Source organism: Panicum virgatum, chromosome 4K (assembly GCF_016808335.1).
Source record: "Panicum virgatum strain AP13 chromosome 4K, P.virgatum_v5, whole genome shotgun sequence".
Taxonomy (NCBI): domain Eukaryota; kingdom Viridiplantae; phylum Streptophyta; class Magnoliopsida; order Poales; family Poaceae; genus Panicum; species Panicum virgatum.
In genome coordinates this window covers 1587614-1600745 of record NC_053139.1, presented here as the reverse complement: position 1 = coordinate 1600745, position 13132 = coordinate 1587614, and the positions used below count along the sequence as shown (strand labels likewise).

The window sequence follows — 13132 nt, the reverse complement described above, 5'->3', positions numbered from 1 at the left end:
AGTTAAACTGATGAACAGCATCACATTCAAACTTTGCATTCAAATTTAAATGTCTAAACCTTCTCTTCTTTCTCCAAGAACTACTGTCATATGTTGAACAACCATGGTACATCCCATTTTACAACTTATTACCTGAGGTTCAGATACAAAATTCCCTATAATTCAACCTCGAAATTGGCTAAACTTCACTGTTTTCAACTTTCAGATAGCCATTTTCGGCTGGTATTTCGAATTCAGAAATAGCCCAACTAGCAATCTGATAAAAATGCATCCAGAAAAGGAATCACATTGAAATGCTTACGGTATCTGTGAGAACCACCCAATTTGATACTATTTTAAACGAACCGCCAGTCATTATCATCCAGATGAGAGTTAACACGTGATTGCCGGAGAGCGTGTCACGTGTTATCCCACATCTAGAGACACGAATAACCGACACGTCATTCATCCAAAATAATATCAAATCCGGTAGTCCCGGTATGTGCTCCAACATACGCCCAGAATCAGCATATGCACATACCGTTTACAATCGAATACATCGCCAATAATCCACAAAGAGCAGTTTTACACACTTAATATTACAAGTTCAATATAGTTGGGTTTCAAGCTTCACTTACAAGCCTTGGGCTCACGAAAGTCATATTAAACAGAAACGTAAAGTTTATTGCATTTACATACTCTCACGGAGCTCGATTACGATAGAGACTTACTAAAGTAATGATGTCTTGCTCGAGGACATCATTACAGCCGCCACGACCTACTCTTCCCCCGCGTTTGAATCAGCGGGGTAGAAGTGGCCGAACACCACTTCCGGCTCACCTGCAACTAGGTTTAGAAAGCAACCTGAGTATAAAAGGTACTCGCAAGACTTACGCGATTAAATAAGCAAGGATCATGCATTGGCTCAAGTAAAAGCTTTAAGGTTAAGTATTTATTGCATAAGCATTAGCTCTCTACACTATCACATATCAGAATTAATTAATCTTGCCCAACCCAAACACTTTTAGTTGATTAAGAGAGTAATATAATCTATAACTGTTCATAGCTGTGACATGAACCAACCCCAACATCAACGAAATTCTACGAGGAGTTCATGGGATAAAGAGCTTGCTCATAACCGAGAGCGCGGCAATTCGAATTAATTAAAACCTTGCAAGGGTGTACTACTTTACCCACACGACGTAAGGATCATGCGACTCACCCAACCGGCCAAAGTTGGATAAGGGGTACTCGCGTCAACCATTCCCAACAAGGCTCAACCGTTGAGGGTACGCCCAACGTGCGCGTGGAGACTTAGTTCCACCGGAGACATCTCTAAACTTTCCTGCTCATAGTTCCACCTGGGGACACACTAAGCCTCCCTACATAGCCTTTGGCCACGTATCTGGGACTGGGCCCCAATGATCAAGTCAAAGAAGGTAATTGGCTCATCCGTACCATTATATTGGATATGTGGTAGCACGGAAAGGTGCTCAAAACCGACGTCATCCACTCGGTCCTTAATCGATTCAAGCGGACTATGCCCATGTGATTCCATTCTCTAGGCCCTACCATTCCGCTCGAATCTCGGTACTACCACTTCATCACCACCCAAACCAACCCAGTGCGATCAAGGATTATCGGTAAGTGTGATACTCCAACCCATTCCTTTCTAGCAAGTAATATAAGTATTCTAAGCAGGGCTAAGCATCTAGTCAAATCAAGTTAAGTAATTAACTAACTAACTAGTGCCAAGAATAAGGATAACAAATCAAGGAAGGATTATGCATAAAGATAGGTATAAGAATGCAATACATACATACTATACATATATAGCCCACAATACCCAAGTGGAATAGCTAAACTAAATCAAATTAGACAGGTGCAAGGAATATGCTTAGCTGCTTGCCTGGGTTAACTTCAGGCTCGACCACGAACTAGACTCCGGGTTCAGGCTCAACGGGCTTGGCGGGCTCCACGGGTTCGACCTCCGGCGGTTCGGTCACTATAACGCATGAATGCGATGCAAGAATTAAGAAATGAACTAAACAGCAAGAATAAATCATGAAATAATTTGAGCCTGCAGAGAACATTACAAGGGACTCAATAAAATTGGATTTGCAGTAAAAGGATTTTCCTATAATTAATCATAAATATATTAGTTTTAAGCCACTCTAAACAAGGTAAATCAGAAAATGCATACAAACTTAACTAAACAAATCCAAAAAAATTATATTAGATACTAGGCATGAAAAAAAGCTAACAAAACTGGTTTTACTATTTTCTCACTTTCCAGAAACAATTTCTATATTAAACCATTTTCAGACAAAGCATAAGAAAACAAGCTAAAACTTTGAGTAACAGCAAGGAAGCATGTGAACAAGTTGCACCACTGAAAACTACACCTCACAAGGAGTCTAACAAAATTTAGTTTGAAAATTTTAAAGCAATACACAAATAAATAAGCATTAAACTCACTTTTGCAAGATAAAACTATAGATAAATCTACAACAAACTAACATGCAAAACAATATTTTTTCTAAGTAGATATCAGCTACAGGAATCCAAAAAAATAAGTTTAATAATTTTTGGAGTTATACACGAATTTTTACATATTTTGCAAGATTGCAGATATACTAAACATCACAAAACCCTAGCTAAATGCTAGATCCACCCGGATCCCCACGTCCTCAGGCGTTGACAGGTGGGGCCCAGGGCCAGAGGCCCACCCCAGGCCGGGTCAAGGCTCAGCGCCCGCCTTGACCCGCGTGGGAACGCGGCCACGGCGCGCTGCTGCGCGTGGTGCGCGCGGCCACGGGGTGCGCGCGGCGCGACGCACGCGCGGCGACGGTGGCGGCGGCGCGAGGCGGCGCGGCGAGGCAGGGCCAGAGCGGGGAAGGGGAGGTGCGCACGGGGTAGAGGAGGTGGCGGCGAGCCTCACCGGCGGCGGCGCAGGTGAGGAGCGGCAACGGATGGGCGGCGCGACGGCGTTGGGCGGCAGCGGACCGAGGCGAGCGGCGGCGGCCCTGCACGGTGAGGTCCAAGGCCGGGTGAGCGCCGGAATCGGAGGAGGAGGGTGAGAAGGAGCTCCCCGTGCGAGGGATTGAGCCACGGCTCACCGGAGTGGGCGAATCGCGGCGGCGGGCGGCGAGCAGAGCTTGGGGGCGGCGGTAATGGTGGAGGGGAACGGGAGCTAGGGTTTGAGGGGGAGCAGGGCCCGGTCGTGCGCGGATAAGGAGAGGGCGAGGGGAAGAGTGAAGGGGCGGCACGGCACGCGAGGATGGCCGGCATGCGTTACGAGAATGGCCGGCGGCGGCGACGCGTGCGGCGCGGCGCCGAGCGAAACAGAGAGAGGAGGAGAGGGAGAGGCTGACGAGCAGGCCCGGCGAGGGATTTTTATTTATTTCTTTTTTTTCCTTGGGCTGTGACTGTATCAAAGCTAGTGTTCAGTGAACCATGGCCTTCTCCATCATAGAATTCTATAAATTTCATGGCAAAGAACATAATGTCAGATGGGGCCTTCTGAATGGGAACCTAGACTTACGCGTGTCTCCAGTTCTTCTGTTTTTAGATTACTCTTGCAAATCCTTTAAAAAATAGATTGCTCTTGCAAATAACAGGGTGGTGGCTACCTGCTGCGAAATGTAGTTAACTGCAATTTATCTGATGTACCATATATGTATGATTTCATCTCGAAGATTCTGCACCACCCCTGAGGCCAAGTGCAAAGAGCACGTGGAGGCTAGGCAACCCAAGAACGACCTCTACCAGTGCTGCTCCCACCTCAAGAACTAGTAAGCAGCAGCATATGCCAGCTTTGACAAGAGGCATATGCTTTATCAGAACCACAAATAGAGAAAACTTTCGTGACCCACTAGTATTGTTATCATCATCATGTACGTAATGACTGGTTACTCTATGTATTACGGGTCTGAACTGCTGGCAGCAGCTGCTGCTTCGGTTTTGTTTGCCCTATCTAAATATGTAATCCTTCACTGTCAAGTGTCAACCTGTTGCGTTGCAACATCGATTGTGTGGAGTTGTGATCTACTTGCTTAATAATTTCATCGTGTTCCGTGTTCTGGATTTGGGTGTGCTGTGGAACCATGATATCGTGAGATTTTGATTTTAGAAGAATCAATGCCTGCATCTAATCTCGTCAGGCCGGCTGTAAAGCTATACGTCACTATGATGATCAGTGACCAGAGAACTGACAAATCACCTGAAAGTTCATTTGAGCCAAATTTTGCAAGTCGTCTTTAGTTTCTTCGCTCAGCCTTGCTAGCTAGGGGAAGGAAAAAACATTTGAAAGGGCAAGGGAGCCACAAAACACGACATTTCTTAAGGTAGGACGAAAGAATAGCTCACGAGCTTGATGGGGTCCAAACAAATGGTTGGTAATTCTTTACAAGCTCAATAATACAGTGGTACAATCTGCCAACAGATAACCTTTTATGGCAAACACCTTACATGAAAATAATGTTCGCAATCACATCTCAAGCTCATAATCTGAATAAATTTGCGTTCCTTGTCAATGTAGTTAAAGACAGGCTACAACCGAGGCTCCCTCATAATCTTTTGTTTCCGTCAAGTGACCCAACCACTATTATACAGCTGAAGATTGATGGAGCCCAGCTGATGATTCAGTTATATATATACGCGCGTCCTGCTGTTCTCTACAGCTCTCCATTGTTGGAATTAAGGGTGCACCTACAAGAATACAAGTATCCAGTATAAGATGAGACAGACTTGACAACATTAATAAATTATCAGGAGGAAATACTATGCAGCATAAATCAATTAAATCTGTTGGGTCTTATAAATACTATGAAGCTTGTTGAGGAAATCTATGGCCTACAGATAAACAAAGAAATCAATCTAGAGGCAAGAACTACTGATCCTAGTTAAGAAAATTTGAAATGCAAGAGCTGTTAGGCCACATCTCAGGAGATACTAGATGTTGGTTATCCGCACTAATAAACTACGACCACCGTTTCCTGCTATGCATGCATCCAAAAAAGGATGTAAATGTACTTCACATAAATAATTATCTTGCATCAAAGGCCTGGTGAGTCATGATATATTGGTATATTGTACCTTCCGATGAGGGCTTCAAGCTGAGGGTCAAGCTCAATTCTGTGCATGTTCAAATAAGCATTCAGTCCATTCTGCTCCAAGTACCTGATAATAAAGGAATGTGGCAATAATTAATGCTGATGTTTCAAAAAGTTCTGCAGATATAGCAGCAGTAATGGTCTCATGATAGAATATATCAGCGGATATGAACAAACATATCAACAAGTAAATGTGCAGGCACAGACTAAAAGTAAACAACTAATTAATTTCCAGAGTATAAGTTCATTAAAAAATGAATAGTCCAAACTGTTTCTTCTGAATGCAACAGGACTAACAGCGACAGATAAAACGATGTTGCTGTGGATACAGCATAAGGAGAACATAAGCAACAAAGATAGTTAAATGGAAAAAAAAAAACTGAAGTAATACCTAAGCAATCTTAACAAGCTGATCGTGGCTGTCATGGCCATATATATGATGGCAGCATATGGTCAACAATAAAATACGAAGCTCATGATCTATCATAACATTGTGAGGCTTCACATCTCGGTGCATAATGCCTTGTGAATGACAGTAATCTAATGCCTGTGCACATAAAATAGAAATAGTAAGATAAATGGAGCCAGACTCACTAATAGTTGTTAATCAGATCAAAAGTAACCTAGTGTGGTCATTTGTTACATATGCAGAATTCCCATTTCCTTTACAATGCACCCCAAAAAGAAACTATTGGGACATTAAAACTCAACAGCAGATATAGATAATACTAAATTACCAAGTCTTCTTTACACAAACAACATAAACCAAGCCTTTACTCCAGAGCAAACTATTGGGTTACCAAGACTTCCTTAGAGAAGGCAATATAGCCGTTAGCCTGTTATGCAATAAGAACAGTATGAGCAAGAATCAAACCTTGAATAACTCGTAGATGTAATAGCGAATGTCATAATCTGTCAATGTTGGGTAAAGCACTTTGAAATCTGTGTTGTTGACATATTCAAAGATCACACTAGGTGTTTTTGAGTGCTGGTCTCTAACAATATCAAGCAGCTTCACAATATCAGGGCCTCCACCAAGATTCTGAAGGATTTTAATTTCTCTTTTGATCTGCAGCAGCACGAGAGGTGTAGGTTAAAATCTCGATAAGAATGCCATCGTTATCTAAACAGGTGTAATGAAAACAGTAGCCTGTTCTTGCTAAGCTAGTAGGCTCCATCCGCGTAGGTTGTCTCCAGGGCGGCTGGAGGAGGGTGAGTTGAGGATGCGGCGGCGGGGTGCGACTAAATAGCAGGACGGCAGGACGGGCATGGGAGCAGCTGGACCGCGCCACACCTAGTCCATTCGAGCTCCGCACTGCTCATTCCACACGCGTGCCGCGCGCCCCTCGCTGCCCCCGCATGCTCAGCCGCCTAGACCCGCCCCGCGCGGCTCCCTGCTCCCTGGTCCTCCTGCACCGCGCCGACCTCCTGCCAGTGCTCGCGCGCCACCGCGCAGCAGCTCATGGGGCTCGACGTCGGGAGGCTGGTGCAGCGCCGGGATCGGGTGCACATCTGGGGGAGGGAGTGGCGACGACAGGGTGGTGCGGCGCCGAACCGAAATCCAATCGGAAGCCGACGCAGACCAGGGTGGATCAGATGGGGAAGATGGGAGAACTTTATTTTCAAACAATTTAGAGATGAGAACTTGGTGTAATTTTTATTGAATTCTGGAAGATTCAAATAATACTTAAGAAAAATGGGTAGTTATCGCGAAGCAGCTACTATTTCAGCTTGGAAAGAAGACCCTCCAAGGTTACAAATAAACAAAGCAAAATGCATCTTTTAAACTGGTACCAGTATCAATAACAGATCCTTTCACTTTTGTGTGTATATGCACAACATTGTTAAGGATATAAGGGTATAATGGTAAATGTACTAGTAGTCTAGGGTTTGGGTGCCTCTTCTCTTGTATTCTATATATTGCCCAAAGGGCCTAACTCAATACTATCGCACAGTTCACTCTCTCCTATCTGTAACAAACATAACCTAACCTGTCTGGTCTGTATGCATCCTAGAAGTGCCAGGCCAGAGGAATACACTAACCTGATTAATTTTCTGAAGAAGTCCAATGATATAATTTTCACGAGAAAAAGTATCAGAACAAATAAGAAGTTCCAGGCTTCCAGCTATAATATGAATTCTTTGTGGCTACATAGTTAGCACCAAATCGAGATGCTTTGTCCAAGATTCATTTGTATCTAACACTTTTCTGATAAATATTTCCCACGATTCAGCATCCAAGAAATCGTGACCACTTAAAACTGCAGCTTCAACAATAGTGCAAAAAGTATCATCATAACTTGGCTCAGAAAGGCTATCAACCAATACTTGGTAAATAAACTTGCTTGGAGTGCATCCTTTGGCCACCATCTCCTTAAACAGTGCAGCACCTTCATTTGACTTGCCCATTTTGCAGAAACCCTTGATCAAAGCCTCATAAGTCATTGCATTTGGTTCATATCGCCGTTCGACCATGTCATCCCACACCCTCCCAGCCTCCTGTAACTCTCCATTCTCGCATAATCCTAGAATAAGTGAGTTACACGCCAACAAGCTTGGCACGAGCCCCTTCTCAAGCTCATCGAACAGCTTCCTCGCCTCCTGAACCATGCCATTCTTGCATAACCAGTAGATCAATGTGCTCGTGATGGCGTTATCTGGTGGGACGTTCTTCTTCACCATCCATCTCCACATCTCATATGCCTCCCCTGCCTTTCCATCCTGGCATATCACATCAACTACTTTAGCACACAGTGGTGTGTCCGGGACATACCCTGCACCTAGCATTTCCCTCATCAGATCACGTGCCTCCGCAGATTTTCCTTCCTTGCAGCACGCCTCAATCACCACAGAGTATGTAACCTCATTCGGCTGCACCCCAGCAGCTTCCATCTCATCCATTATCCTAGCTGCATCTTGTAGCTTCCCACGCATGCAGTACCCATCTATGAGCACAGTGTACATTGTAGCATCCGGCCTACGCCCGCTGGCAATAATATCATCAACGAGCTTCTGTGCACCTTCAAGATCCCCTTTGCTGCAGTAGGCAGTGAGAACCGTGGTGTAGGTGACGACATCCGGGACGATCCCCCACCCAGTCATTTCGTCGAGCACCTTTAGTGCAGCATCGAGGTCACCGACGCCAACGAGCCCCTTGAGCAGGATGTTGCAGGAGACGAGGTTGGGCGTGATGTAGAGCTTGGTTCGTGCAGTGCGGAAGAGCGCGGCGGCGAGGCGGAGGCGGCGCGCGGAGACGATGGAGTGGAGGAGCGCGTTGAAGGAGCGGACGGAGGGGTGGGAGTTGAAGGACGGGAGCGAGAGGAAGAGGCGGAGGGAGGGAAGCGGGCGGAGCGCGCGGAGGAGCGGCAGGAAGGGGCGGTCGGAGAAGGCCGGGAGGCGTGCGGCGCGGAGCAAGGAGAGGACGGGGGGCAGGAGTCGCGCCGCGGCGCCGGCGTCGGAGGCGGCGGCGCGGGCGAGGCGGGAGAGTGCCGCGGCGAAGACCGGGAGCGAGGGCGGCAGCGGAGGGGCGGCGTGGAAGAGCGCGTGGCGGAGGGCGAGGACCGCGGCGTCGGGCGTGGGCGCGCGGAGGAGGAGGAGGCGGGCGAGCGAGCGCGCGGTGAGGCGGCGCGGCCAGGGCTGGAGCGGCGGGGTGACGGTGTAGCCGGACTCCGGCAGGGACGCCGGGAGCGGGGCGAGGTGCGCGACCGGCACGGTGGCCCGCGCGGCCGGCGCCGCGGAGAAGGCGCGGGCGCCGGGGCTCCACCGGCGCATGCCCCTGAGCATGGCGGGCGGCGAACACGGTAGCGGCGAGCCGGACTTGGGTGGGCGTCGCCTATGTATCGTCCGGAAGAAGATAGTTAAGCGACTTGTAATTTATAGTTTTGTACCCCTACCGCCCGGCTGCGGGGCGGCCGGCCCCCTGTCGCCCTGCTGCCGGGCGGTAGGGACCTAAATATAAATAAATTTTTTTATTCGCATTTTGGCCCCTGGGGAGCCTGCCGCCCGGCAGCCGGGCGGCAGGTACCCGCTGCCCGGTGGCGGGGCGGTAGGCCAACCCGCCGCCCGGCAGGGGGCGGCAAGCCCCCTCTATATAAAAGGCTGAGCTCCCCACTCCCCCCTCATTTGCTTCCCACGACATCCAGAGAAGGGGAGGGAGAGAGGAGGGAGTTACAGCTGCGAAGTCCTGCCGGATTTTGGATTCGAACCGCAGGTAATAAATATTTCACAACTTTCTTATTCTAAATTTTTTTGTATGTTTAATTATATAATTAGTGTATGCAGCAGTAATGATATTTTAGCGATTTAGGTATTATTTTTATTATAATTTATGTAGAATTAAGATTAGTTTTTAGAAAAATCATTTAGGTTTACCAACCTTTTTTTATTGATTAGTTGTTTAACGCGAGAAAATTTTTTAAAAACTGCTCAGAAATTATAGAAAATGCTAGAAAAGTATATGAAAAATTCAGATAAATGGTAGAAAATGCAGAAAAATTGTAGAAAATGTAAGAAAATTTTATTTATAAAAATTTATTGTACAAAAATTGTAGGAAATGTTAGAAAATGCTAGAAAAGTTTATGAAAATTTCAAATAAATTTTAGAAAATACAGAAAACTTATATTTTTTGTGTTAGGTATGGCCGAAGATACGCCAGCTCTACTTGACCGAGTTATAGACTCGTCGCACCGGTCCTTCCTTGCAGTGGTTCAGCGCGTGAAACTTAACGTGCTGCGTCCACGTCCACCAGCGGAGTTGATTCCTGTTGACCCACGATGGGTGCCCAGGTGATATGTCGTCGGATTATGTTTCAGAGAATACGTTTGTTTTGTATACGTTTCCTACATAATGTACTTACCTTTGATCGTTCTATTTTTCAGGTTGAGTGAGGCTGGTCTTCTTACTATAGGCTGTCCTGCTGAGAGTGGTTTGGCAAAACTAGACAGGTCCCTACTGACGGCTCTGGTTGATAGATGGAGGCCTGAGACACACACACCTTCCACCTCCCTTATGGGGAGATGTCACCGACCCTACAGGACGTTGCGATGCTGCTGGGTCTTCCTATCAGTGGGGATGCCGTAGGGCCTTGCGTTGTCCCGTCTACGTGGTTGGACGATCTAGAAGAGCGTTTTGCAAATATTGACATCGCGATCCCTCGTTTTGTTATGAGTAATGTTAGAGTTATGCTTTTTACTAGTGCAGTTATGGTTTTATTTTATAATTGATCTTGTACTCATAAATGTTCATCTTTTCTATGCAGTCCGACAATTTGGCACATGATGCTGATGAGGATAGCGTCACTCGATCCCTTGAGACATAGCTGTTGTGGTTGTTTGGATACATAATGTTCAACAACTCACAAGGGGCCTATGTGGATAGGGTGCTTGTGCCTTACGTACAGTAGATCGCAGAGGCAGCTGTGGAGGAAATGCCTCAATACAATTGGGGTTCAGCGGTAATTGCAGCCATGTACCGTGGCCTCTGCAAGGCATCGGTGCAAAATAAGCACAATGCAATTCTTACAGGATGTCCGATTCTACTACAGCTTTGGTCGTACGAGAGGATAGCAATTGGTCGTCCGATTATCGACCACTCACCGTATGAGCCGGATATGTACGGTGACACCGAGGATGATAGGCCGACCATGGGGACTCTCTGGTACGCTCGTCAGGTACAGAAATGACTGTTACTCGTACTATTCTGTTGGCAATTCTGTTGCTTTGTTTGACCCTCTTTGTATTTCTTATTGGTATATATTATTAATTTTGTGCAGAAGAGTTGGGCCCACGTACAGTCTCGGCGGTCCTATCCTGAGTTTGTAGCTGAGTTTGATCGGTTAACACCTGAAGACGTTGTGTGGGAGCCCTACTCCTAGTTGGCTATAAACACTCGTGCACCGTTCGGGATATCTTCGGTTTGCTCTCAGGACCAGGGTCTTTGGATGACAACTACAGCGTTGGTGTACAACGTTTACATTGAGGCCCACTGCCCGGACAGAGTCAGGAGGCAGTTCGGTCAAAGGCAGTTGTATCCTGTGCTGTCAGCATTGGATCGGGTCCAACGTCAGGACCACATGTAACGATTCATATGTCATTTCAGTGATAATGCATTGCTGCTTTAACTAATAAATATTTAGTTTGTCGAGGGCTGGTCAACCCTTCTCGAACATGTGGGTGACAAGGGTGCAGCCATGCGTCGATGGCTGGGACCAGGCAGAGGAGAACGTGATGTTTCCGACCCCTGCACACACGGAGGCTTCGTACAGGGCGTACCTGAGCTGGTACCAGCCTAAGACTCGTTGCCGCTTGATATATGCTGATATGCATCCAGAGCCGCATGTTGCGACCCCACAGGATGGCTATGCACGACATAGGGATGAGGCATTAGCTGGGGCGGTGAGTCAAAGTTATCATCGCTTTTCAAATACTTTGGATTAGAGTGTTAATGTCTTTCTTTTTCTTGCATGCAGTTTGAAATGTGCAGGTTGATGGACGTAGATGCCAGGGCGAATTTGATGAGGATTCGAGAGGGAACTATGATGGATAGGAATGAGCAAGAGTCGGCCTGGACCCGAGTTTCACAAAGAGCCCATTCCATGCTTGAAGCCTTTGGTAGCCGGATATCGTACGAGGACTCCTACGGTTCATCTCAAACCTCAACCTCGTTTCCTTGTGGTCCCACACAGCAGCAGCCTTCCCCAGCACCTTATTGGTCTCAGCAGCATTATCCAGGTACGTGAGGATACTTACTGACTTCCTATTTTGATAACAACAATTAATTCTCAGTCCATACAGGTGATGGACACCCACCTTATCAACCTCACGGAGGGACCCAGTTTAGTACCATGGCACCAACTGCAGGGATGTCATTTCAACCAACACAGGCACCACCATGATATTTTGGTAAATATATAGTCCATATCTTAATTTCAATTAACTTTGGTATGAAGTCTAATTCCTTTTGCATTTACATATAGGATCACAACACTTATATGATACGGGACCTTCTTCGTATTACCCTATGGCGACAGCAGAAGGAACGCAAGGTAAATATCTAATCTGTAACCCAAATTTATCATGTTCTTCTTATTTCTATGAATATTTTAAATAATTTGAACGGTTTACAGGATCGCACCACCAGCTTCCTGATATGGGTCCTTCTTCGTATCCACCACCAACAGGTACATATGATGAATATGTACCAAAATAGATGACTTATAAGACGATGATTAAGATATACTAATTGCTACTGCATAGGGGCCACACAAGATACCTTGGAGGCGAACTTCGAAGACTGGAGTCGGTTATTTTCTACACCTAACCAGTATGCCGATCCTACCTTTCAGACACCTGTGGCCACCGGACGTCCAGGTAGAGACGTAGGGCCTCCAGACCGATACACATACCCTACACACCACGTCCACGCACAGCGTAAAAGAGGTCGACATGGCCGGGGTGGTTAGGAGGTGCTTCTAGTTGTTTCTGTATTTTTGTTATGAACATGTCGTCATGTTATACTTATTTCGTTCTCATGCATCACCTATTTCGTTCTCAGTTGCGTATGTGTATGAATTGCTAAGTTATACTTTTCATATTCATCTACTTTACTAACGGTTTTTATTTCTATCCAAAATATTTAAAATCACATCTAATGCCGCACTACCGCACTGACGGGCAAAGTTTAACCTGCGGGAGGGGCCTGCCGCCCCCCTGCCGGGCGGCGGGTACCTGCCGCCCGGCTGCCGGGCGGCAGGCTCCCCCCAGGGGCCAAAATGTGATTAAAAATAAATTTTATTTACATTAAGGTCCCTACTGCCCGGCAGGAGGGCGGCAAGGGGCCGGCCGCCCCGCAGACGGGCGGTAGAGGTATAAATCTGTAAATTATGAAACCGAAAATATATTTCTGTAAAAAATGATTTTGAAAAATATAAAAATAAAAAAACGCCTGCCCAATAACGCCCAGCCCGCCAACAAATAAGGCCGTCCGGGATGTTTTCGGGGCTTGCCGGAGGGTTTTTTTATTTTTATATTTTTCAAAATCA

The 13132-nt window shown here is 46.4% G+C and overlaps 1 protein-coding gene and 1 long non-coding RNA gene across 3 annotated transcripts; one reads left to right on the top strand and one right to left on the bottom strand.

Annotated features, from left to right (window-relative positions):
• Positions 1-4339: 4339 nt before the first annotated feature.
• Positions 4340-8917, bottom strand: LOC120702437 (pentatricopeptide repeat-containing protein At5g16420, mitochondrial-like). 2 transcript variants are annotated; one of them, XM_039986235.1, is made up of 5 exons: positions 7137-8917; positions 5968-6162; positions 5485-5640; positions 5077-5160; positions 4340-4689 (listed from the first exon to the last, which is right to left on the bottom strand). In XM_039986235.1, exon 1 carries the CDS (start codon positions 8874-8876, stop codon positions 7242-7244), a length of 1635 nt encoding a protein of 544 aa, XP_039842169.1. In that variant the 5' UTR covers positions 8877-8917; the 3' UTR covers positions 4340-4689; positions 5077-5160; positions 5485-5640; positions 5968-6162; positions 7137-7241. The 2 variants fall into 2 exon arrangements, with proteins under 2 accessions (XP_039842169.1, XP_039842170.1); XM_039986236.1 differs by lacking the exon at positions 5485-5640.
• A 3142-nt stretch (positions 8918-12059) lies between these two features.
• On the top strand, positions 12060-12749 carry LOC120704984. The gene is made up of 3 exons (XR_005687744.1): positions 12060-12136; positions 12218-12271; positions 12348-12749. It is a non-coding gene; the product is annotated as an uncharacterized LOC120704984 (long non-coding RNA).
• The last annotated feature ends 383 nt before the right edge of the window (positions 12750-13132 follow it).